At 38.4% G+C, this 26,073-nt stretch overlaps 2 protein-coding genes across 6 annotated transcripts in view; one reads left to right on the top strand and one right to left on the bottom strand.

Annotated features, from left to right (window-relative positions):
• Positions 1 to 31: 31 nt before the first annotated feature.
• Positions 32 to 24,490, top strand: DNAI7 (dynein axonemal intermediate chain 7). 4 transcript variants are annotated; one of them, XM_072875281.1, is made up of 16 exons: positions 32 to 76; positions 1,343 to 1,363; positions 4,773 to 4,854; positions 6,380 to 6,471; positions 7,670 to 7,771; positions 10,213 to 10,350; positions 12,358 to 12,504; positions 13,695 to 13,798; positions 15,263 to 15,542; positions 17,352 to 17,454; positions 19,740 to 19,906; positions 20,850 to 20,994; positions 21,798 to 22,012; positions 22,705 to 22,872; positions 23,108 to 23,221; positions 24,160 to 24,490. In XM_072875281.1, exons 1-16 carry the CDS (start codon positions 74 to 76, stop codon positions 24,433 to 24,435), a joined length of 2,157 nt encoding a protein of 718 aa, XP_072731382.1. In that variant the 5' UTR covers positions 32 to 73; the 3' UTR covers positions 24,436 to 24,490. The 4 variants fall into 4 exon arrangements, 3 of the variants coding, with proteins under 3 accessions (XP_072731382.1, XP_072731364.1, XP_072731373.1); XM_072875263.1 differs by lacking the exon at positions 32 to 76 and adding an exon at positions 102 to 599; XM_072875272.1 differs by lacking the exon at positions 32 to 76 and adding an exon at positions 104 to 419.
• The window catches only part of IRAG2 (inositol 1,4,5-triphosphate receptor associated 2), a 39,966-nt gene continuing 38,207 nt past the window's right edge, over positions 24,315 to 26,073 (bottom strand). For both annotated transcript variants that reach the window (XM_072875243.1, XM_072875251.1), the window contains one exon: positions 24,315 to 25,128. In XM_072875243.1, the coding sequence (XP_072731344.1) occupies positions 24,885 to 25,128 (244 nt within the window). In that variant the 3' untranslated portion in view covers positions 24,315 to 24,884. The remainder of the gene's footprint in view (positions 25,129 to 26,073) is intronic.

Raw genomic sequence — 26,073 nt, 5'->3', positions numbered from 1 at the left:
GGAGGGAGGACGCGATTGGCGGCGGGGAGCACGTGGGAGGAGGGGCTGGTCGCCTAGGCAACGCGGCGGCGCCATGGTGAGAGCGGTGCGGGGGCGGCGGCGGGGGGCTCCGGGCGGCCGGGCCGTCTCCCCGTTTTACGGCGCTTTGTCCGGGGCCCCGCACCACGGCGGGCCGGGGCTGCTGCTGCCCGGCCCGGGTGACCCAGCTGCCGGCGCCGGCGGTGAGAGCGCGGCCGGAGCTGCACCTGCGCCCTCAGCTGCTGCTGCGGGCGGGCGGCAGCGGCCTGTGCCCGGGCGGTGGGCCCGGGCGGTTTGCTAGTGCCGGTGTAGCCGCAGGGCTTTGAGCTCCTGCAGGTAAAGAGGGAAGGCAAGAGCAACGGTAACGGGCGCCTTGAGACGCTGATTAGATGGTGAAGTGGGTAAGGGTTGGACTGAAGTATCCCATAGGGGCTGCTGCTAAGGTACCGGCATATGGAAAAAAGACTGAAGGCTTTGAAAAATTACCTGAGGGGCATGTTAGCTTTTCTGCAATCCCCCGATCTAATTTCTTGTGCTACGGTTTGTTACGGTGGCTGCTTAGTGTGAAACCCAGCTTGGAGGTAACTAAAACTTTGCTGTCTGAATCGCTCTACCATAACAAACTTCTCTGCAGTCCCGTGCACGGCCTGGCTTCTTTGCCTTCTTCCCCGTTCTCCACCCCACAGGGAATATGCTCATGTGGGTAATTAATCACACTGAAGTTATATAAATTCATATGGCAATGTTTAGGAGTTGCATAGAAAAGGTAATTGTTTGGTAAATCAAATAAGGGATTTGCTGTTAGATGTTTGGCTTTCTAGAACCTGTTCTTATTTCCTGTAGTCATTTGGACAAAGTCCCCTAATTACATTTCTTCACTTCATGTGCAGTTTCCCCATGAATGACAAAAGACTCAGTGGTGTTTCTGTGTTCTTCTAGGTCATCGCATGATGTACTTTAGTGCTGTCAGGAATAGCACACAGTATCTGTTGATGAGTTCAGAAAACACTGCAAACATTTTTTGACTAAATTATGCCTCGGTCTAAATTGCATATTTGATGTACATTAATTTTTTAACAGTGGGAATAAGTAGATATACTTCTATAACAATAAGTGTAATATAGCCTGATAAATTGTGGTGGTCCGGACTCATGTGTTAGTGTATAATTTTCTGCAATATTGAAATTATTGTCATTATAGTTTTTCAATAGTTAATATAATCTAATTTTACGGAATAATTCTATTTTCTAATTATTCCTTTAAAGTCGATACCCTGTTCTCTGATGCTCATTTTCCCTTTTTTTTTTTCCCCCTCATCTTCTAGGGTCCAAAAAAGAAAAAAAAGGTAGGTAGGCAGAAATGTGCTCTAGTTCACATACAGCGTTTTGACCCTTGCAGTGTTCATTTACATAGTGTGCCAGGACAATTCTGTTATTTTGGAAATTATATGAGTAAAATTACAAAGCACTTCATACTGAAATTGAAGTAAGCATCAGTTACTTCTGGACTTAATGTCTACAAAGCATTATTTTTAAGAGTTTCTGTCATAATAAAGGTGCTGTGACACTGTAATTGTATGCAAATGTGGTTTTTAAAAAGAAAAATGTGTTTTTTTGTTTTTTTTTTTTAATCTGTATTTCTTCTGAGCCAGTTGGATCAGGCTCAATCAAATTTGAAAGAGGAACAGGCGTCTCCAGGACACTAAGCTTCTGTGCCTTTTGCAAGGAGGCTGAGTCGTGTTCCTGCAGAACTACTAGAGAGAAGGTGGTGAGTGCAGCTGCTGTGTGTTTTGCTTGGCAGCGGATGTCTGGGCAGAGAGCCAGTGTCCTGGCTTTGAGCCGTGAGCTGGGCACAGAACATGATGGGTAGAGGGGACAACAGACAGAAGTCCATGGGAAACTAGATTGCATAAATTCATGCCCGTGGATTATTCTTAATTCAGTGATAATGAAATTATCCACCCCTCCCTCAAAAAATAACACATTCAAATATATTCCTTGGAGAACTGTGCATCTCAGATTTGTCAGTACTATGTTAAATCATAAGAACGTGAAAAGAAGTTAACTAAAAAGTGATTATAAGTAATTGAAACAAGCAGATTTTCCATTTTCACTGGAAGAAAAGTAATCAAGGACTTTTTTTCTTTTTCTTTTTTTTTTTTAAACTGGAAGAAACTGATTCTTCCCTGAAATCTTAATGGGTAGAGTTGTGGCTTTCACTGACTCTGTTCTAGGAGAATTTTGCAAATAAATGCTTTGGTAACAAATGTGATAAGATGCACGCTATCTCTGGTGGGTGTACATTCGTTGTTGGCACTAAATTTTCACCATTGTTTTTGTTCAAGCTTCGTGATAACCTTTGTGTTCAAACTTACATTTATGTAAAGTGAATAGCTTTCCAAGTAGTAAGAGAATACTAGTCAGAATCAAAATGTGAAATAACAGTATTTGTAACATACTTTGTGTGTGATGAATGACAAAGGTTCTCCTTGATTATTTCTAAGTTCCCTATCAATTGGATTACTTGTAACAATATTTACCAAATTATTAGGAGTACTCAGGTGGAGTGGACGAGAAGACTTCATAATACCATCGTGTTCATTTGCAACTGTCTGGACTTAAGTCCTCTTTTGTTGTCTCTCCCTGTCAGCTTTGTTGGACCTCTTTCTTTATTGCCTTATTTACACATCTGCAAGATGGGCACATGGTGCTACTGTGCTGGTTTGGTACCATTCTGTACCCATTTCTCTGTGGAAGAGGAGGATTGGATTCCTAACAGATGCCTTTGATCCTTAGTGCTTATTTACATTGTGATACCATCCAGTTATATTCTCTTGCTGACACTGTGGATGAAAATCATATTCTTTTAGTCATTTTACCTTACCTGACTGAAACCTTGTAAGCCCTTGTTTCTCACCAGTGATGGCATGGGGACTTGGCACTCAGGTCTCTGATGTGCAACGTCCAGGTTAGATGCCTGAGTAGAGGATGTGTCGCTTCCTCTTTTCACATTGCCTCGCACTCTGAACCCACTTACATTCCATATTTTCTCTGTTTTAAAAAAATAAACATTTGATTTAATTTAATTCTCTTTCGTTTGTGTGTGGCAGTGTCAGAATACCATTGTTCATCCAGTACGTAGATACACCACCAAATGCAAGTCATTTGTTTTCCTTGACATTTTGTCTTTTGTCATCCGTACCTTTGCTTTCAGCCTTAGTTTACGCTGCTGTCGCTCTTTGTTTTCTCTGTATGCTGGAGCCTATGCAGAATATCATGGTTTATTTTCTCATGCGTACAAAAAAAATAGCCTTATCTGTCCCACTCATAAACAATAACGTTGGCTGTGAATTAATTAATTTTGCAGTTCAGTACAAAATCAGCCTCCTTGTCTTTACAAGCTCCATAAACTTGCTTTGATTTAATTCCTGGCCCCTGCCTTCCCCTCCCCCCACCCCTTGTTTTTTTTAAATCTGTTGTATTCACCTTTTTTTTTTTTTTTTAGTCTGTTGTATTCAGGCCTTGTCTTTGCAGCATCTGCCTTCAGAAACAGCACTCCTCCCTGGTATCATTCCATCAACCCCAGATGCAGTCAAGGCACATTGACTGTAGTTTTATTACGTGTGCAATACAATGGCAGTGTTACCTGTGTAAACACTGAGTAAAACTGAATAAAGATAATTTAGTCCTTAGTAACTATGTGCTTGGTGAGGATTGCAACCTGAGGCTGCTTTTGCTGCTGCATTAACAGGAAATCAGTGTTTTCCTCTTGTGTGTCTTTAAGTGCTGTTGTCTAGTGACAGTGCTGATCCTACACGTTTGATTAAACATCCCAAGACTGTGTCAACACAAAAAACCAAATGAACACAAAACCCAAACAAAATGATAATAAAAAATAAAAACCCATCCAAGAATATTTCTTTTTGCTGGTGAGGTAAAGAGTGAGGGGCCATTAGCAAACATCTTCAAATCCAAAGAGAATTATGCTTTCCACATCCTAGCTGTTCAAGTCTCTCGAAGGCAACATGGCCTCATGCGCACAGCTCCAATTATCAAGTTTTTCTATATATCATCAGTGAGGAACCTCTGAATTACAGGACAAAAATAAGTGTTTATTTTGGTTAATCTGTTACATGACAGTAGATTTTGCATGTTACTTACGTTGTCTTTTATTTTTTTAAAATGTATACCCAGACTGCAAAGAACTGATAAGGAAGATAATTTCTAAGAAACCCAAATTTAAAATATAGTTATTCTAGGATTAGCCTAGAGGTTGAACAGTTAACTGTCTTAAGTTGCAGTTAGGATTTTACAACAGAAAAGAGAACTCTTTGTTGTCTTGTGAATTAGATGCTTCTAAATGCCAGACTTGCCTATGTTCCAAAATACATTTACCAGTATTTCCTAAAACGTTTGAAGTTGTAACATCCACTTTCTTAGCAGATCTACCTGTTATTAAATTTCTACATTAAAACAAGAGATTTTAATATTCTCCTATTGTGGCCATGTTCATGAGTGTCTAGCATAGGATAATATATTAGTTGTAAAAGCATATATTGCATCATGAAAATGAGAAGAAAATTTAGTCCAGGATGTGGATTGCTGTTCTGGAGGCTTTATTGTCTGTGTAGTGAGTCTAAAATCTTAATTCAGGGATCAGATAAGAAAGGCAAACTTATGGAGGGTGAATACCTCCCAAAATGTATTAAAGTAATATTGACATTTGTTTTCTTTTAATTTATTGCAATCATTAAGTCTGGTGGCAAAAAGAAAGTTAGCAAAGCTGAACAACTGAGATTACAGAAAGAAGAAGAAGAAAAGCGGCTGAAAGAAGAAGGTATTGTGCACTTCATTTACAGGGAATGTGGATGGCACAAATCAGTTATTTTAAATAAGTTGAGAGAAAGTAATCTCCCAAACTACATGTGCAGCAATATCTATCTCTATTCACAGATACAGGTGATTCATCCCTCTTTTCTTGTGTGGGCCAAATTCTGTGCTACTTGTTACCACCTCCCACGTCTCACTTTCCTATTAGAGCCATACTCTTTTCTGTAGTTACTTCTACCATCATTAGGAACTTGGGAAGGAGGATGGCTGGAATAATTAATTTTTTTCCCCCCTCTCTTACCATTACCCTTTGAAATATTCTCAGCAATTTAGAAATGCAGTGTTTCGTGGTTTTCGCTCCCCCCCCTCAAGCCTAGTTATGAGTAGACAAGAGAAATTCTCTGAAAAGCACTTTTTCCAAAGAAGGCCAAAAAAATACTTCTGTTGGCAGGGGGCGAGCTGGTCTTCTGAAGGGGTAGCAGGTAAGGTGACTACAAACTAGGATAGATTAAAGTGTAGTTTTCTTGGGCTTACTTCTGTCTCTACTGAGTGACTGATTCTCCACCCACTTCTTCAAGATCTTTCTATTCTATATCACTGTATCCCTTAAAATGAAATCCCAGTTGCATGACTTACCTTTTGTCACCATCTGAACATGTCTGCTTCTGCAGTTTAGTATCACAGCCTGATACCCCTGTCTGAACATCAGATCCATCTCTTCTACTTCCTTTTTTGTGATTAATCCATCCTGGTGGGAGTTTGGGCGTGCTATGACTGCTAGTAATAGTAAGTGACTACTAATCACTAGTAACCTCTGTGGACAGGGGTAATGGCAGAAACAAAGGCAGATTTGGGAACTGCTGTCGCTCTTGCCTCTGTGCAACATAGATCTATTTGAAGTGATTTGCATGTAGGCAGTGACATTCAAGCCACTGTTTGGGAACATCTGGATTGATGCATAGCACAGCATAGGCTGTGCTAGTTTAAGCTGAAGGCTTAAAGGTTGAAATAAATTTTAGTTTTCAAATCCTCTCTGATTTTCTAGTCCCAGTGACAGCAAAGCAAAGCTAAAACTGTGATCAGGAGTAACTGATCCTGAAGAGGATTTCAATGAAGAAGTAACTATAAGATTGAGGTACCCACCAAAGGTTGTAGGAAAGGAGAAGACTAACTTGGGACTGAAACACTCAGGCAGTTTCACCATAGACATTGGATTAAGAACCTGGGCCTGTTCAAGCTGTAGATAAAGGGAGAGGGCACTCCTGCTGCTATTTCTGAGAGGTAAAAGAGAGCTTGCTGATCATTGTCTTCACTTGTAACAGGCTGATAGGGGTAGCGCCATAGATGGTGTGTTATAGTACCATGGTTCAAAGTAATTTGGCTCATTTGGAAGATTTCTGTGCAATATAAGATACACCTTTGTGTTGCTCATTATTATGCTTGTTTTGTCATTACAGCTAATAAGATAATAATTCATCTGGTTTTATTAAGCAAAATATAATTATGCTCTTGATATATTTCCCAATCTTCAGAGGAAGCCCGATTGCAAGCTCAACAAGAAGAAGCAGCAAGACTTGAAAAGGAGAGAATTGAACAAGAGCAGAGGGAGAAGCTTGAGGCAAAAGTTAGTTCATACTCAGTAGTTACTGGAAAGTTCTAATCCTATTTCTAGACTTGTGACAAGGTCTGTAAAACATTATTTAGTATGAGAATGGAAAGGAATTTCCTTACGTCCTTAGTGTTGGGAACAATGTAGAGGAAATTTTCTAGCATCGCTAGATTAAAATTAATAATGAAAAATCTAGCCAAATCACAGAAAGGTACTCTTGTATAAGATCCTACAAGTTGAGAAGGTAGTGAGCTGGTATTAGTAATTAAATAAAACACAATACATGTAAAGTCAAGAGAAATAGTGCTGAATTTTTTTCTGTAGTATTCTTTCACTAAGCCAATATTTGACTTACTGTTGCTTTGATTCAGAAAAATTCTCTGAGACAAGATGGTCTTGCCTGGTTTTGATACATAAAGATGCTGTGGTTAAATACATTAACTTTTGGGATACGTGATACTCCAGTTTGAATAAATACTTCTTTTTTTCTATTTCCACTATACTTTCAATTGGATATATTTTTTTGTGTTCCCCATAATTACATTTGGTACAGTTGTGGCAAGAAATTTTTGGTATAAATTCTAGAAGTGCTTGCATATTAGGACAGATGCGTTGATTTGTGTATGTGCCTGTATATATATATGTGTATGTATTTGAATACCTATGTTTATTTTTCTAAGGAGACTGGAATTCAGAACAAAACCTGATTGGTAATATCTAAATATTTTTGTGTTTAAAAGAAAAAAAAAAAAAGATATTTACCACAATTTATTTTTTTCCCCCAGGGAAAAGTCACTCTTGCCTGTGCCTCTTGTCCTTCACAGAATATTTTTTTCTCCCCTCGAGAGAGTATAAATTTAAAATAATAGAAATTATAAGGAAAAAAATATCTTGCACACATTTTTCCAACATATGCTTACATTAGAGGTAGTTCCAGGATGATGATATGGAAACTGTTCAAGTGAGAGGTTAACAATCATGTGACACATTATGTTTATCATATGGCTCAGCAACTAATATGATGACAATAACATATTGCGAACTGCTGCAGTCTTCACAATTAAATGTTTCATCAAAAAACAAGTTCTCAGTGTTTGGATTTGTTTAAACCATAACTCATTCAAATATCCTAAATTTTTTCTTTGATATAATTGTAAGTAGTAAACCAAATATTTAACTCCTCTGTTTGAGATATATGTATGTATAAAAACAGGATCAAGAACGAAGGGAATCTGAACTAGCAGAACTTCATTCACTGGAACAGAAGTTTTTGTCTGCACAGCAGTGGAAAACAGATTATAGAGCACTTGCAAAGGTAAGCTTTCTTTCCAAAATCTGCCCAGTGTTGTAGAGATTCGAGAATGAAGAGGCTTTAGGCTATGTCTCCCATTACAGGATCCAGGAATGCTTCCATTTCTTGAACTTAGGTGTGTGCTATGACTGCATTTCAAGTTCCATCTCAAGGTAGTAGCTGGCCATCCTCACTCTCCTCTGTCTTTTGTCCTTCGGTGTACACAGAAAAGAAACATGGGCAAAGAGAAGCCTGCCTGGCTGATCAAAGTATTAGGGCCCCACAGCTTACCCCAGCAGTCAAGAGAAATTGTAGTTTCAGATGTTCTGGTATTTGTCCTTCCTTTTCTATTTGTTTAATTCATTCTACTTTTAAACATTCCATTAAAAAAAGCTCTACCAGGGCTTAAAAATATTTTTGTAGAATTTGAGACAATTGACAACATTTGTTCCAGTGGTTCCTGGATATCACAGGTCATCATTTGGAGAGAGGTTGGCCAAAACTTTGAAGGACATTGCACAAATCCGGGTCAGATGTCAGGGCTGGAAATATGTGAAAATGCAGCTAAGAGTTAATGTCGGCAGTTTAGGGTGATGTACATGGTGGTTGAATCACCCCCCAATAGTGCTATATGCCTGTAAAGTTAAATTTTAAATACTAAGGTATGGCAATACACTAGTAGAACATTTCACTCATGTGAATCCATCTTGTGGAAACATCATTCAGTAATGATGTTTGATTATGAGATCTCTGATATGGGATTTGGTCAGTTTGGTTCCAGGTAAGGTTAAATAGACTTGTGGACACAAGGATTTTCTCTTTGTCTTGTGTATCGCTTAATCCTTTATAAAGCCTCTGCGGAACAAGTTTAGAATCATAGGATAAATCATGTTAGAAGGGATGTCTGAAATTCATATAGTTCAACCTCCTGCACAAAGCAGGGCAAACTCTGAAGTTAGATCAAGGTGCTCAGCTGGGTTTTGAAAATTTCTAAGGATGGGGATACCACAGTATCTCTGAGCAACCTTTTTGACAGCTCTGCCACTCTCATTGTAACAATTTTTCTTTAAATCCAATTGGCATTTCCCTTATTACATGTTGTGATCATTGCCTAATTGTCATGACACATCATCCCAGTGCACCTCTGAGGAAAGATTGTCTTCTCTGTAACCCCTCTGTAGGTACTGGTAGATTGCAATTAGCACCTCCCTTAGCTTTGTTAGTCCTCTCCAGACTAACAAAGCTCAGCCTTTCCTCATGTGTCATTTTTTCCAGTACCCTAACCAACTTAATTTCCTTCCTCTGGACTCTCCAATTTACCACTCTTTCTCTTGTATTGAGGGACCCAAAACTGTATACAGCACTCCAGATGTAGCCTCAGGAGCCCTGCAGAGGAAACAGTCAGTCCTAGGCACACTGGTTACGCTCTTCCAGTGTGCCTTTAGCATTCGTTGCCACAAGGGTGCAGCATGATAATTTCACAGTTTTAATGTTTTAATTACTGAAGACTGATCAGTCTTTTATACAGGAGTTTCCAGTGCACTGAGCACTCACCTATTATTGCTTTTTTTGAAGTCAGTGGAAATGGTTATGGAAGTGGTTGGGAATGCAATTATACAGGCGCTTTTGCTTTAAAAGATCCATTTTATGTTGTAATGCAATCTTCACTAACATTGCTTTATTAATCTTCACAGTAAACAGGGAGGCAATGTTTCCTTAATATCTTACTATATGGATGAAAAAAATTACATCATAGGTGATAAATTGATCCCATGAACGAATGTTAGGCTCATGTGTAGAGTTAAGTGGGTTTAGCCTGTCGCAGATTTTTTTTTTCTTCCCCACCTATAAGAATGACCAATAATTGATTTGAAAATGAAATTATTAAAAAAAAAATTCTAGGATTTCACATTCCCACCAGAGGTTTTTGTAACAGCTGAATTGGTGCTGCTGGTAAGGAGGAGGAAATCTCCTTCAGAGGCAGAGAAAGGAGGAATAAACATGTTGGAGTAGAAGGCTCTTAAGCAGCTTTATTGCCAGTGTAGGAATTTTCAGTTTTGTTGGCAGTATCTGGTTTGAGAACCATCTGCCTCTTCCACCTGCACCGGTTCCTCATTTATGTTCTCAGTCATTTATTCTTTCAGCCCCTCATTTGTGGCAGGTACTGAATTCATTGCTTTTGTAGACATGCAAGCTCTACCTAGCAGAACAGAAACCACTAATAAATGGCTAAGTATAAACAGCAAATGTTAGGTGGGCAGAAGTATCTTAACACATTAATATCAAACTAAACCTTTTTTTTTCTGGCATAGTGATAAGCCAGGTGGTGTTACAGTCCTGTTTAGATGCAGGTGTGAATGTATCACCATAATATATTTGTCTTTCAGAATCCTCCTTTTTCTTGTAATAATGGTAGTCATTGCACCACATGCCTGTATCTACTTTTCTTTGAACATTTTCTGTAGTGGGAGCATTACCTCAATTGTGATGGAAGTCCTGACCCAACTGTACTGCAGGAAATAAATACTTTCATGAGCTTATGGCGTGAAGATCAAAATGAGGACATTCAACTTGTGATGGAGAAGGGAGAACAGGTGCTAAATGTAAGTGTTAAAATGGTATTTTTCAGTTTAAGCTTACCAGAACATATCCTTCCTTAGGATATGTTAGGATAGGTTACACCTTAGGATAGGTTACACCTTAGGATATGTTAGGATAGGATATGTTATAGGGAGTCCCCTCCCCCTTCCTTTTTTTCTTTTTTTTCTTCTTTTTTTTTTTTTCCAGCCAAATGACTGAAATTGGCTATAACCTTCAAAACCCAGAAGTTTTTCTTCAGTTTTTACATTTTTTTTAATTACAGATTTATTGTTAACTCTAAAGATGACTATTGACTTTAAATATGCAGTGCATTTGAGGGATTTCTGTGTAATGTTTCTACACGGACCTCTAGTATTCCAACATCCATCTTGCCTGCTATGTACACTTCAAAGAGTCTTGAGCCAGAACATATAAGCTCGTGTCATATATAGATGCTTCAGTGGACAGCAGCTTTATTGTATAACACTTGCAGCCAGCGAAGTGTCATGTAAGAGCAGGGGTTCCCAAAATGCAAGCCACCAACCATTGATGGTTTGTGAGGCAATGTTAAGCAATTTGTGGCTGCTCTGTAAATGTAGGATTTTATTTTCATTTGTGCTAACTTTATAGCGTTTTTCAGAAAGTTAAATGGGGTCTTCCAGAAACTGGGGGTGAAAGTTGCATGCGTAATACAGCTTTCATTGGGCTGGTTTGGTTCCAAGTGTTAGGTTTCCTATCTTGCAATGCTTTCTAGGTGCTGCAATTTTCACTTTCTGCATACTGCCTTTTTCTGAGCCAACAGGGAATGTGCTGGTCCTTTCCAAGAATTTCAACAGATAACTCCTCCCTTTCTCTTCTACGCTGCAACCCAAGCAAAAGCCTGGCAGTTGCCACTTCCGTTCCTTCTCACCACTCTTCTCCCTGCTGTCATGTCTGTCTCACAAACACACTTCCTACCCCCACTGTGTGTTTCCCATCCAACACTGAAGCAGTTACAGCTACTTCAGGCCCTGTAAACGTATACTACCTTGTACTGTACGCTCAGTAAAGTATTACGTGATACTAGAAGACAGGCATTTTTGTTTCACCCCTACTGGAAATGCAAGGTGATGTCAAAAAGATTGTCTGTCTTCTCTTGGTCTAAAACACTTGAGCATTTCCTTCCTGGTCTACATGTTTTTAGAGGAAACTTAAACTCTCCGAACTGAGAGATCATGTAGATCAGCAGTTTACCTGAGGGACGTGCTCACTATCAAGGTAGACCATGTTAAAGGTGCAATACAAAAAAGACAGTAGTAGTTACAATTCTGCTGCTGCTTTGCCACATCTTTAATGAGCAGTGGCACTGCGATTCCACAGGCTAAGAGGAAGAAGAGTCTGGCAAGTCTGAGGGAGGCATAAAATGTAATCTAATCCTCCCTTAGTCCCAGTGCTGCAGGTCACTTTGAGCACCTAGGAATCTTTTAGTTCTATACAAGCATCTAGATGTTAAGATACTAGCATGTAGTGGAAGAAAACAATGTAATGACAGAGTTCCAAACGTCACGCTAAGGATTGTTCTGAGAATTAAAATGTAATTGCTGTATGTCTTCCTATTTTTTTTTTAAGATTTCGTAGTTGAGATTATTACTATAGAAAAATATGGTTCCAAAATAAAGCTGCAAGCTTTTCATTAAAACTAATTTTTGACCAAAAGTTTCTTCATTTGACCAACTGCTTCAATAAATGATCTATTTCATAAGCTAAGATTTCACAGCCCACAGGTTAAGGAATGAAGGAATTGGACTAGAGGAATGAAGGAAGGCAGACTTGACCCTGGAATTTCCAGCACTTTGCGTGGTTGACTGTCTATCTGATAACGCTGGCTTAGCACAATTTCTACAGATATCCTAGGAGAAGATTATTTCTGCGACAAAGATATGTTTAGGTACAAAGGAAGCAAGTTTGCCTCGCTTTTTGTGACAGAACACGCAGTGTATTAGGGGTGGTGTCAAAACAGAGATACTTTTCCCACCAATAATGTCTTCTAGTTAATTGAGAAGTTGCAGTTTCTTTTATTGGACACACCGCCAAATGAGATAACAGAAGAAGAAACAGTCCAGTACCAGGAATCTATTCTGGAATTGCAGAATCTGCTTCATCAGAAGTACAATGGAGCAACAGAACACCTCCTCAAAGTAAGTAAGATTTACTGCTTTGAAGGTGTAATATGCCCAGTGCACGTAAGGTTAGCTACAAATGTCTTGTTGTGATGGTTGGTTTTGTTTGTTAAATTGTCACAGAGATTAGTATTTCCGTTTCCAAATTTAGTATTTGAGTTTCCAAATCATGCGTATAGCAGATACCAGACTTGTATTTCTTCAAAACCCCTGCAAATCTTAGCTTTAGAGTGGAAATTCTCATCATGAAGACATTTAATATTAAATTATTGTGACATTTTGTGAGATTCAGAGATGTTGAAAACAAGGGGCGCTGTATGAAATTTGTTTCCTATTTTGTCTCAATGATTTAAATTAAAGTTAGTTGACTGGACAAAAAATTGCAAATCTGAAAAGCAGGTCATAAGGTTAGCTTGTACACAGTTTTTAATGCAAGTTAATATGACTAAAATATTTTTTAAACTGAGATCATGGGAATAGTAAAGAGTATTTAAACAAGAACATGAAAATGTACTTGGGAATCAGTTTTCTGGGTTGCATGTATAGGTAGTGATCTTGCTTGCTGTTTTAAGTATATTAATCATATATGTAAGTATGTTCAGCAAAAGAATATTGCTAGAGGAAACAAAAAAAGGAAAAGTAAAGGAAATAATGAACCTTTTGTATGTTAGTTCACAGTCAAAACCCTCTGCAAATTAAGGAATGTTAAATTCTTGATTGTCTTTACTGAGTTTAGGATTAAACTCCTAATGTAATTATCATTTCATAAGTTGTATATTGACAAAAATATAAAATAATCTGTGCAGTGGCTGTGGGCTAGGCTGTGGGCTGTGCTTTATTGCTCAGTAAGTCCTTTTTTTCTTTTTTTTTTTTTTTTACCTTGTCCTGAGAAGTATTTTTGAGCACACATGATTAAGGGAGATAGACAGTACCATTGAAGGCGCTAATGTAAGATCCCCTATTTGGCAGAATTTTGACTGACAGAATTGATGAATTCAGAGGAAGAAAAGGAACATAGTTCAAATTTTAACACAGAGATTTGAGTTTATAACTGTCATGTTTTAGTACATAAATACAACATACCTGAGCTTGGTCTGGTGTATTTTTATTCCTGCATGTCTCTTCTTATTTATTCAAGTGTAAATGTCAGTAAATCAAAGTGATACAAATAAGAAGAAAACATGATTTAATCTTCTTTTTCTTTCTAGACAGCTAATATGTATGAAGATTCTGACACTGGAAATATGCAGATGGTCATAAAGGGTAAAAATGTTACTTTTTGTATCTGGGCCAATCTGAAGAAGAAAGTAAGGTACAGCATACTGAAATTCTTAATTTGAAATGAGGCCTGGCCTTATGTACCCAAGTCAAGTAAACACCAAGAACCATTTTCTCATAATCTTTGTCATGTTGAATAGCTTTTATTCTACAGACTCCCAACTGATGGATTTCCTATCAACCTGTTACTAAGGAAGGTACTGGTTACATCAGAGTTTTATTAAAGAAACAGGAGTGGTTTATATATGTAGATATATGTCTATATATATATTTGTTTGTTTGCTTCTTAAAATGCTACAGTAGAACCCTGTTACTGCCAGAACAATTTTTAAAGGAAAACAATAAAACTCATGCAGAGAATTGAAATTCCTCTTGAAGTAATGTTTCTTGCTGATGCATTAAAATAGTTTCTAAGCTGTTACAGTTTCTTGCAAAGTGGTGAACAATACTTTGTGCTCAGTTCTATTAGATAAAAGATTCTGAAGCCTGGAATGCAAGTATCCTCCATAGTGGGTTCTGCATCTAAGATTTTTTTTTTATTAGATTACCGTTTAACTGATACATTTCTCAAAGCAAGATTTTTGAGTGGACTTCCTACTCCCTGTCTGCAAATATGAGGAATAAATTGGTAAAAGGACTTTGCCTTGACTGAGGACCTGTTGCTGTAAGCTTTGCTAAGATACTTAGAAGGCTGGGTCCTGAGCAATGTCAGGCTGACCTGCAGGAAGAGCCCATTTGGGTTAGTGTTAAAGCCTTTTGGTCAGCTTAGAGATGCACTTTAAATTTTCAACCAAGAATGAAAAAATAAATGATGCTTTACTAGAAGATTTTTATAATGTGTGACTAGCTGATCTTATCAGAAAATAAGTATTATTCGAACTGTTCTGGTTTTGGTTGGGCAGGAATTGCAATGAGAAAGAAACTTCCTTATCTGATGAAAGAACCCAAGTTCACAAGTTAGATGCTTGATTTGATGCAAGGTCTCCTCCTGTGCCTGCTCTTAGCCTGTTTCCTACACTGTCACAAGGATCGGTGGCTGTGTAATGCTGTTGATTATCAAAATTACCTTTACATCTATGTATCTCTTTGGGTTCTGTGTGGAACATGCTGAGACTGGTGTAACACAGACAGCTGGTGACTTCACCTATGTAGGAATTTGGCCATTAAATTAGTCTGTTTTACCAGGAATGTACTGTGTAGAAGAGCTGCCATCTGATTCTGCCTCATTGTCATCCTATCAATCAGGACCGTTATTTTTGCAGCTCCTGATGCCCTTAATGCAGTTACAGCTTTTCTGGAGGGGCTTACAGACAGCTGTCAGTACAAGACAGGAAGTGTATCGTGACATCCCGCTCTTTTGTCGCGTGGCACGGTCTAAGAAACGAGAATTTAGGTGACTTTTAGTGTAGAACATCCATTTGAATACTTATGAAGAAATATAAAAATAAGTGCTGCCAATCTTACTAGGGAATGTTATTTTTTTAACTGTTGTTTACAGGTTCAAAAATCACATGTTTTGTGATACACAGCATGGTTTTGATCTTCCGAAGTCACTGGCTGCGAGCAGTGTTGCTGTTCGCATATTGCATACTTGTTATGACCATGTATCTCCGCTTTGGCTGCAGTGTCAGAGTGTGCCAAAACTGGAAGTCTTAGGTAGCAAAGAGTTAACTCAGCATTCAAAAGGCAATGTAGAAGAACCAGAAGAAGAGGAAAAGAAGGCCAGAGAAGAGCCCAGCATGCCTGCTGAAGAAGAAATGTGTTCTGATGGGAGAAAGGTAGGTAAAAAACCTCACAAAAGGATGTTCTGCAATGTTGCTGTTACTTGAGGCCCACTTGCAGTAAAACAGCTTCTTAATGTCTCCTGTGCCTGAGAGCGCCAGATTCTTAAACATCTTATAGAAAAAGGAAACTTGTGTTAATACTGTGTCATAGATCTTCTCAAGGGAATGGAAGGATGAATGACCAAAGATTGTCATACAGAAGGTAGAAGGGGAAGTTTGGACAGGGTGTGCTAATTGCCATGCAGTTGGCATGCATGAGTTGGCATTTGGTTGGCAGTTTAAGAGTAGGATCAAGCCATGAGGAACGTCACGTGCTGTTGTAAGATATTTCCATAAATCTGTGACGTATGTCTGGATGAATGGATTCTGCTTCTGAGAAACTGACAGCCCCATAAAATCACTGCAGGAATCCAGTATTAGGAAGATTCGCAGCGTGCAGAATAGGTTTCAGTTCAGCAGGTGGTGGTTGTGCAGTTACTTGGTGGCTCTGTGTCTGTATGCTGTAGCTTTGCCAGTAGAGGGCTTTCCCAGTACTGTTTCTGGCTGCTGGATTCTCTTCATCAACACTCTTCAGCGGAGTATGTTGGCTTTAGGTGTTGTGGAGTTTGCTTGGTTTTGTATTCCTCTTACTGGATTTGGGTTTTTCACTTTTGGTATCATCTGTAACCTGCAGATAAATGACTTGGGTTCTTTATCTGAAATTTCTGCACAAATAACTGTAAAACATCATGTTTTATGCCTTCTTAATATGTTTGGAGCAATGATCTTTGCCTTTTTCCTTTTCAGTCCCTGACACCTTTGTAGTGAATCAGTGCCTGAAATCCCATTTTTCTTGGTTCCTTTTTTCTTTTTTTGTGACAAATCTTGTCTTTTGGCAGTTTTCACCTACATTTTTCAGACTTTCTTCAAGCTCCTCATTTCATTCCTTCTCTTTTTCTTTCCCAGGTCTTACTCTCTTTCTCGCAATCCAGTTTTGTGAATTTTCCTGTCCCCTCTGAAGACTCCACTTCTCTCAGCTACTGCAGTCTCTCCTCCTGTCTGGCTCTGCCTTGAGTTCCCCCACATTTATATGCGTAAACACTTCTTTCCCCTCACCTTCTGTCCTGTTTCAGGAGATGTGTGTTCTTCCCACGCACTGGCGGGCACAGCACAGGGCACAGGAGGTGCCTGTGCCTCCAAATGGATGCCTTGTACACTGAACTGCTGTTTGCTGCTGTGCTTCCAGAGGAGTCTGCTATGACAGGGATGAATTTGTATCTGGGTTGGAAATTTGTCTGGAAATCTAGGGTAATGTTTTGGAAATAAAAAAACAGTGTGAGAAAGGGAATAAATACCATGGGCAAAGCACAGGCTAAGACTGCACATGGGGGTTCTGGCAGAGTTTCAGTATGGCTTTGGGTTCAACATTGGCTTAAGTTTTCTTTGTTGTCACGCTTCCAGCTGTAAAGTCAGCATAAACATAATTTTTGAGTGCACACACTGCTAAAAACGTTAAGTGCTTGTATGGTACTTCGGGAGCTCGAGATGGAATTTGCTGTGGAAATGAAGTAATTATTTTATGTTTATCTCTATTTATATATCCAGTTCCAAAGTTGGAGAGTTTCTTTAATCAAAACTATTTTTGCTAGCTAGGTAGAAATATTTTCTTCTAAAACCTTGACGCTGTGGCAAGATTGGTGCAACTGTTGCTGGAGGAGTGGGACTGTACTCTTTCTTCTTGGGCCTCCTTGAAGGAGGTGATACCCTCTTCTTTATTGTGTCTGTCTCTGACTAATGAAAAAATGTCTTTTGCTTTTTATATAGAGTGCTATCTCATTCAAAGAAAACAGCAATAGCATAGCTGATATAAATGAGACAGAGGAGGAAACTGAGAAGAAATCAGAAATCTTGGACATACCAGCACAAGGTATTTGGTTAGCTTTTATGTGCAGTGTTACAAAAGTACTTATTCTAAATATTTTATTTTATATATGGAAACACTGTGATATAGATATCTATGTGAATGGAACAAAGTTTATAAATATATTGATGTTTTGATAACACTTGAGTTTTGTTGACATTTCTATTAATGATTGTTAAATGCAAGGAGAAAATAGGACAGATAGGAAAATGGATTTTGTCCCCACACTTATTTTATTTATTGTTTATGTTCATGTGCATGTTTATTATGTTCATGTACATTTGTGTATTATTATGCATATGTTTATGTATGTTTATGGGTGAGACACACAATCTTTATGAGTCTGCCAGGCTGTCTGGTGAGATTGACTTCCTCAGAAAAAAATGATTCAAGTGCATATAATGGTAGGCACTCAGGTAGTGTAGGTATTACTGAGTATTACTTAAATGTTTGCTTAAAGCGAGATACATGCTGATACACTTTGCTAAAAGAGGGCCTAATTCTAGTAACTAAAGCTGTTTATCGGTCACACATAAGTTAAGTTACAAATTTCTTCAATGTTGTGGTGTCCTTTGGTTTAATAAGAGAGAGTTTTCTTGTAGTACTGTCTTAAATAAAACAACTGCAAACTATTCAGCATAGTTTAGCTGAACTGTACAACCTTTTCCTTGTTGTAAAAAAAGAAAACCAAACCACAAACAAACCGCACCCCGCAACACTTTCTGCTGAGCGCAGTCCAAGCAACCAGTTGTCAGACTAGACCCTGAAGACCACCCAAACAACGTGGTTTTCAAGAGAATATAAAGAACTTGGGCTTCATTTGGAGGAATTTGCTATTTTATTTCTGTAAGGCTTTGAAAATCCCTACCATAGTGGGATTTCACCTACATTAGGTGAAATGTATGTGCACAGAAGTGTACTAATTATACCTGCATGTCTTCAAGCTTGTTTATCTGCTTTAATAAGGAGAGAAGGCTTATGAAACTATGCTTTTGCTGGGATGCTAATGATTTGCAAACCCATTCAACCACTTTTCAGAACAGAGTTTGAAAGGATACTCAGTTAACCACAAATTCAGTGAAAGCAGGCAGCCAGGTAGACGAGAAGGAAAAAAAAACAGGAACGCAACAGGGAAAAGAGTGAGAACTACTGCAGTTCTCTGGATTTAACTTCATTGTACCAGTGTTAAGAAATTAATTTAGCTTGGAAGAATGAATAGTTTTGTTTAGAAGACACTTAAATATTTTTGTATTATTATTTTAAAAAGCAAGTTAAGGTGCAAGCTACCACTGTGGCTGGTGGTAGTAAAATGGTTTTTACTTCCTGTAAATTTTTTGCTCAGAATAACTGCAAAAGGACATTATGTTGTTGTGTGAATACAGTAGAATAAAAACTCTGCATAATGCAACTAAATCTGACATTATAAAATTAACACCATTTTCACTTGTTTTTTAAAAAGCTTGAAGACAGTTTATATAGCTATTTGTCATTTTTTGAGATTATCTCACTTTCTAAAAGCAAATTTCATAAAACTTACAGTAGCTGTACACTTTTTCTTGATCCCTGTCAACAGTAACTTCCGTCCTCCTTCTGTAACATCCAGCACAATGTTTTATGTGGGCTTGTGTGTTTTTGTTTTTTTCAAAGAAAATATTTCTAGGCATTTTTGTTCATGGCATTGATGCCTTCTAATAACGTTTTCCAGTTAATTAAAACTTAAATTCATACATATATGTAATATATACATAATTATACATAGAAAAAATATGAATTATCTTTATCTGAAAATTTTGTTTCATGTTAAATCCTTCTTACTCTTCATGAATATCATGTCTTTCACCTTCAGCACATGACCTGTAGGTGCCTTATATTTTTGCCTCATTTCTTTTCATACCAATACAATTTTACTAAACCTGTCCAGAATCTACTGTATTACATACTTGTGAAATTCTTCTGTGATTAATGATGTGACTCATTTTGTGAGTAAAACCTTATTCCTCTATAAAGCATTTTGAATTGACTACAAAGTCAGAGCAGAGATTAATCTGTTAAAAAGCTCAGTACCAAAACAAGAAGTGCTTTTCATTGTCCAGCTGTCTGTCTTTCCCCACATTTCAATTAATTGTTAAAAGATTTGGGGAGCACCAGCAGATGGTGCTGGAATGCTGCAGAGTGTAAAGCACTTCAAGCACATGGGCTTTTTGTGCAAAAGTGAAAAATAATAGAAGTGGGAAATTTCAGTATCTTAGTTTAAGCACCAAGTTAACTCATGTTGTTTGGTTATTTTTTAGTTCAGGATCTGCTGATGCAGGAAGAGACAAATGAAAAAGAAGAGGCAATAACTGATGACAGCATTGTTAATTTGCAACAGTTTGTACCGGTGGGTGGTGTGTACCACATTGATATTCTGCAACTTCCACCTCAGGTCAAACAAATCAAGGACTGGAGCATGGTGGAGGTAAGTGAGGAAAGAGATTATACCCCATGCAGTCCTCTTCCCTATCATCCTTGAAGAGCTGTTCCTGACGTGTGTCACCACTGTACATATGCACTGTACGTGATTTCTTGAGCAGCAAACTAAAGGACCAAGTTTTCTTTTCAATTACACTTGGCCAAGTTTTGGGGCAGCTGGGGGGAATAGATCAGCCTGCACTTAGAGGGGTGTGTGCTCAGTCAATGCTCATCAGCAGGGCTAGAACATATCATTGTGCTGGAAAATGCTCTTGGCCAAAGTAAAAGCAGAGAGACATTCGTAGTTTTTCATGTGTGAAAGGTACAGTTAAAGAAGGACGGTAACAAAATTACTGCCAATTCAAGATATCTGCAAATCTTTGAGGACTATAGCCAATGCATTCTAGTTTTCCCGGTCGTGGAGCCTGATGCAGCACTAACCTACAATCACAGTTTTTACTGTGAAGCTGAAAACCTTTAGTAAGTGAAATTCCCATACAAACTAAGAAAGCAGGACTGTGGGCAGATCAAGGGGCATGGGATCTTCATTCCCAGCCGAGCACACAGACCTGCATTACCAGTCACATATGACCTCTTTCATTCCCTTTGACACTGTGTGGACAAAGTAGAATTATATCTGCTTTTAGCCTCTTTTTTTTTGGAGACTGTGAATCTATTAAAAATAACCATGCCTACTGTGTGGCACTGCCTTAAGGGTGCCATCGACAGCACAGAAAGGGTTCAAAGGCCTGTTGGTAGTCACCCTTCTACTGTCTTCAACATTGTAGTTGGAAATGTGCAATATTAGCAAACCATTAATACTAATAAGTTTTAAATGGTGTGTTAGGAAACTCCACAGGTGATTAGGTGGACTTAAAGAAAAAAAAAAGACGTAGGCTACTGCATTTTCTAATAAAAATGTTATCTGTCCTTTTCCCATCTTGCCAAAGTTACTTGATGTTGGATTAGAGGCATACCCATATCCCCCAGAAGAGGCTGAAGATGCCACACATCCACCAATACAGATAACTCTTCAGCTTTCTGACAATGTGATGTATTTTGAGGATCCTGTGATCACTCGATGGGATCCTGCAGGTACAAACTTAGGACTAAATTTATTTTAAGTTTGAATAATGGAATTTATACCTGAGTTTGACTATTTCCAGAATCCAGCTGTAAAGATAAGAGTCAATGCAGAGCCCAGAAATAATTTGGGGACTTCAATGTTAGTTGATTTGGGTTTGGTTTTTTTTTTTTGTTCTATTTTGCTTCTGCACCATATCTAATAATAGACTGCTTGTTGAGGCTTTTTACTGTAGCTTTTTAATATGAATGGAAAAAAACCACACACCATTTAAGGGGCAGTAGTACAACTGTATACCACAAATCAAGTTTTGCTAGGGTGAAGCCATGTAAAGTCTACTTCGAGCCAGATTAGCTCATAACTACATGTATTAGTATTAAGTTAAAATATGAAAATTAAATGTTAAAAACCCAAATGTGATATTCTAGTTATTAGATAAATACAACATACCTCTGACTTTACATTCATGAAAGAGAGTAGAACCTGTTAAAACTATTTGAAGTTACTCTTGAAAATGAGTTTGTGGACTGCTATACAGCAAGTTAGAAGTGACAGTTACATTAGCATTTGTATTTCTTTTGAGATTAAGGAGAAGCTTTCCTGTCAAAATTAGCCCAATCTTGTACTTAAAAACAATTAAAATGAGGGTGTTTTTCCCTTAAATGAATTCTTTTTATTTTGTGCCTATTATTTTATCTTAACTGTTAATATTAGTTAACCTAGGATGTCTTTACTAACTAATTTTTCCCCAGCACATATCGCAAGCAGAAGCTTTACATATACATCTTTGTATTTTTGCATCCCTTTTGTAAAGGCCAACAGTGGAGAACTGATGGCATCAGCAACATAACATATGAAACACAAGAAAAGAGTATCACCTTTGAGATGGATGCCTTTTATACAATAGCACTACTCCAGGATGCTCATCTCAACATGCCATATCAGGCATGGGAGTTGCGACCTACTGGTATGGATGAAGCACTACTTATAGTTACTACAGTCTTTGCAACGATTCAGATACAAATTAAGGTACTGTAAATAATTTTTATATAAAATATTTGCAGATTTTAAAAAAAATATAGAATTATTACAGTGTCCTTTATTAAGAACTTGGGGTGCTTCCACAAGAGGAGTTTGTATCTCACTCTGTGCCAGTGAAAACGAAGGAGGATCTCTTCCTTTCCAAGCACTGTAAGGAACAGTACTGGTGATTTGGTGATGTAGTTTCAGTTATTTTCTGTGAACTGGTCAGAAGAAAGGACCTGTAGGATTGTTCTGCAAAGTTCCAGTAAGTGCTTTGATATTAATACTGCTTTGCTGAATTCAACAAGACTGTTTCACTAGCTGGAGACTTAAGATTGTTCCTCTCTCCTCCCAAATATACCAAGAGAAATAAAAGTGTTTCAAGCAACCTACTATTAATGCTACTTGTTCCTTCTAAAGGTTCAAGTTACACAAGACTATCCCTATGCTCATTGCCACATAAATCAATTCAGTAACAGACATGGTTTTAAAAGAGTCGGTATGAGCATAAGCACGGGGCAGTAGACCAGGATCATTTCTGAAATCCTACAGGAAAGTGGCTTTCTTCAGGATATGTGAATGAAAGTTTACAGCCCAGAGTGATAGATAATGTATGGAATAGCAGAGATATTAATATTTGATGCCTGAAGCAGAAAATAGCTTTCATGACAAGTTGCTTTCACTGGTTTGTACAACAGGGTAATCAGTGTATGTTGTCTTCAGTAGTGGTGGAAGAGAAGGATGTGCTTTCCCATGTCACAGGAAAATGGAAAAGTCCAGTTGGCCTAAGAGCAGCTTTGAAAAAAGCTGGTGTGAATATTTTCCCAGGAGAGTATTCTCACAAGTATGTCTCTGTGAACAAGAAGGTGAGTGCAAGAATGGATGGTTTTCCTGGTTTTTTTCCCCACCTATTTTTCACTTGGGTAACGTTTTCTTCTATGAAGGCCTCCTGTTGTGCAGAATCAGGTGGCAAGTATACAAGTATTCTGCCAGCTTAGCCAGTGGATTCTGGTTAAAGCAAGCTTTTTCTTACAATTGTATAATACAGGGGATTAGAGTGAATGATATATATATTTTCTAACTTGTACTTTTGCATTACAGGCTCCCCTAGCAGAAGTTAGGGCCTATCAACAGATGGCACTGGTTGCATCTGCTTTTGCTTTTGCCTGGAGCAAATGGAATCTAGAAGCAGGTCAAGAGCAAGTAGTGTTCAAGGTTTGTGGATTTTGACTAAACTTCTAGAGAAAACCAGCACAAAACTCTATCACAGTTAAAGAGATAGAAACAATTAACTTCTATAAGTTACCCTCATCTCAAATGTTGTCTTCAACCCCTGCCTATGCTCTTAGTGGGGCAGTTGTAAGATTTGGGGTTGACTACTTCACAGTAAAACTTCAGAGCCTGCTTCTCCACTGCTTCCCAGCTCATGCATTTGCAAGATCTCTAATAGGATACACATCTCAGTAACAGACACTTGCTAATGTGCTTGGATGTATAACTGATAGGTCAGCTGTTGAGGCTTTAGCCAAAGCTGGGATGATACACATGGATGCTGATTTTCATGAAGTATCCTACTGTAGGGGTCCTCTGAATAGCAATCTGATCTGCAAGTTTTAATTAATATCTGTAAATGTCTTCTTGTCCATATGGGGTTTCATTTGTTCCCTACTATAAAGGAGGGAATAAGCAACTTAAGCACTGATTTGTTTCCATCTGTGAGCTAAAACATATGTGGTTAAAACTTCTCCCAGACAGACAGAAAAATACTCTCAGTTGTGGTTGTAGATACAGAACATACCATACTGCTGAAATCTTGAGAAGCTCTCCTACTCTCTTGAGTTAAATGCATGCAAAATACAAATATTTAGCCTAATACTTAATCTGAGGAGCAAGAACTAAAAACAAATGATGCCTCTTGCACCTAGCTACTCTCTCCACAGGCATCTAGGTGGAAGATTTTGGTGTTGATACAGTACCTGGCACACAGTTTCTTAGGCACAGAGAGCTAATATTGTTTTAGGGGTTCAAAGCAGCACCTTGGTTTTGTTTCTGCATTACACTTGAGTATACTAGAATTTAGAATTTCATACTAGAATTTATACTTTGCCAGTGGCATGGGCTTCATCTTACAGCACATTTTTTTCCTGCAATAGGTAAAGGAGCATCTTATGGCAGATTCTGTCAAAGACAAAGACTGGTCTCTTTACATGTTTAATGGTCAGAAAGCACAAAAGCTGAAGATCATTGAAACCAGTGAAGCTTTTTCAGAAGAGCTAGAAGAAGATTCTGAATTTCATTCCACACTCTACCATATGCTTAAGGACTTTGCTAGCAAAGAAGCAATTGATAAAGTGGAAACAGCTAGCTTCTTGTTTATTGATGTTGTATATCAGCTACTACTTGCTACAAGAGTTTTAACATACTCTTAAATACTTCATGCTTTCCTTTAAAACTTTATTATCAAAAGCTTTCAATAAAGTTACATTTCAAGTCTTGAATCCTTTTCTATTCAAATCATTGGAACAGCTTCAATGACTAAAATACAAACATTTATTGTTGTTAAAACAAAATAAGTTCTTGTTTCTCTTGTGGCTAGATCACTTAGTCATATTTATTGTTAGCTATGTTCAAAATTACTAACTGTTTTATTGTAAACCTGAATGGAACCAAGATCCTTTTGGGTACTTGTAAAGATGACTTATCAGAATGGGAGAGGGGAAAAAGTTTTCAATTTCAAGTCATGCTTAAAAAAAAAATCATCTCCCCAAAAAACACCCACAACCCAACAAAACAAACCCAAACATGTAACCTTAAATATCCTATCTCAGTTTCTCATACTGTCATCTAGAACTTGCAAGTACAAAAGTCAGAACCTTTGTTATACTGGGGGTGGTCCATTGTGTTGAAGTCCTGTGTATGGCCACAACAGTTGCTGTAGTGAAGTCCAGGAGTCCCCAGTTCCTACAGGTGCTGCATCTGCTGGTCTTTGAAGAGACAGCCCAGTGAGGAAGCTTGTAAGAGCAGCAAGCAGTACCAGGATGGAAACAGAAACCCAGAGAGTTTTGTTAGCATTGGAAAAGGAAGCCTTGAAGTGGGATGCCCACGATGACATTAAATTGCACCTGCACAGAAAAGTCAGTCATAGAGTAGTTCAGTTTTTCTCCAAAACGTGGCAGCCCTCTTCCCACCCCACTGCCCCAACCCCAAAAAACCCTAAAGCAAACCAGACCCCACAAACAAACATAGAGATCCTTAACTAGCAAAAGAAGTGACAAGGTTGTTACTGTATTGGGAGCTATGTACTATGGTAGCTTATGTTCTGGGTTTAAAATGCAGACTTTGGTAAGCAAGTTCTTGGTAAGCTATTTAGGTGACTGACCTGACCCATGAGCCCAGTTCAGGCACCCATGCTCCCTGTACCCCACCATGTTTCTGAAGAGGATTCACAAAAGCTGCCTTGCAGCTCAAAGAAATCTCTCTTGTAGAAAGCAAGTGAAAAGCGCTGGCCTTGTGTTTTGTTGTTTTCTAGCACTTTGGTGCCTTCCTTGAGATTAGGGAGAAGCCTTACCCTCACTGACTATCCAAATCATAGACCTCTCATGACATTGGGTATCTCCATCCTTTATCAACAATAGAAAGCAATATTTGTTCTTGCTGTCTTCTCAGTTTTACATACTAGCATAATTGTCTTGTCTCCCCCCTTGATCAGGAATGCTCAAAGTGGAGGTTTAGCGTAGGATATTCATATGGAATAAGCAGTTTCTCTGCAGAGATAGCAGACCTCCTTTCCTGTAAGGCAGGGTCTTCCAAGGGATACTTGTTTAGGACAGCATTTTTTTCCTTGAGATATCCAGAGAAGTTAGCTGGAATAGTCTGGAGTTAGTCTTGATAACTACTTGTCTCTCAGTGTGTGCCAAAGCTGCTCTTAAGTTTTGCGCAGGCCTCAAATCCTTGATCATTTTTACAAGAGTACATGTTAGCTTGACCTAGTAGCCTAGTTGTAACAGCTGTCACAGAGTAACCAAAAGAGGTGGGATCATAGCATGAGGCTCCTCTTTACTTCACCA

The sequence above is a fragment of the Ciconia boyciana genome, chromosome 1, assembly GCF_034638445.1.
Source record: "Ciconia boyciana chromosome 1, ASM3463844v1, whole genome shotgun sequence".
In the NCBI taxonomy this organism is placed as follows: Eukaryota; Metazoa; Chordata; class Aves; order Ciconiiformes; family Ciconiidae; genus Ciconia; species Ciconia boyciana.
This window is presented reverse-complemented; position numbering and strand designations above follow the sequence as displayed.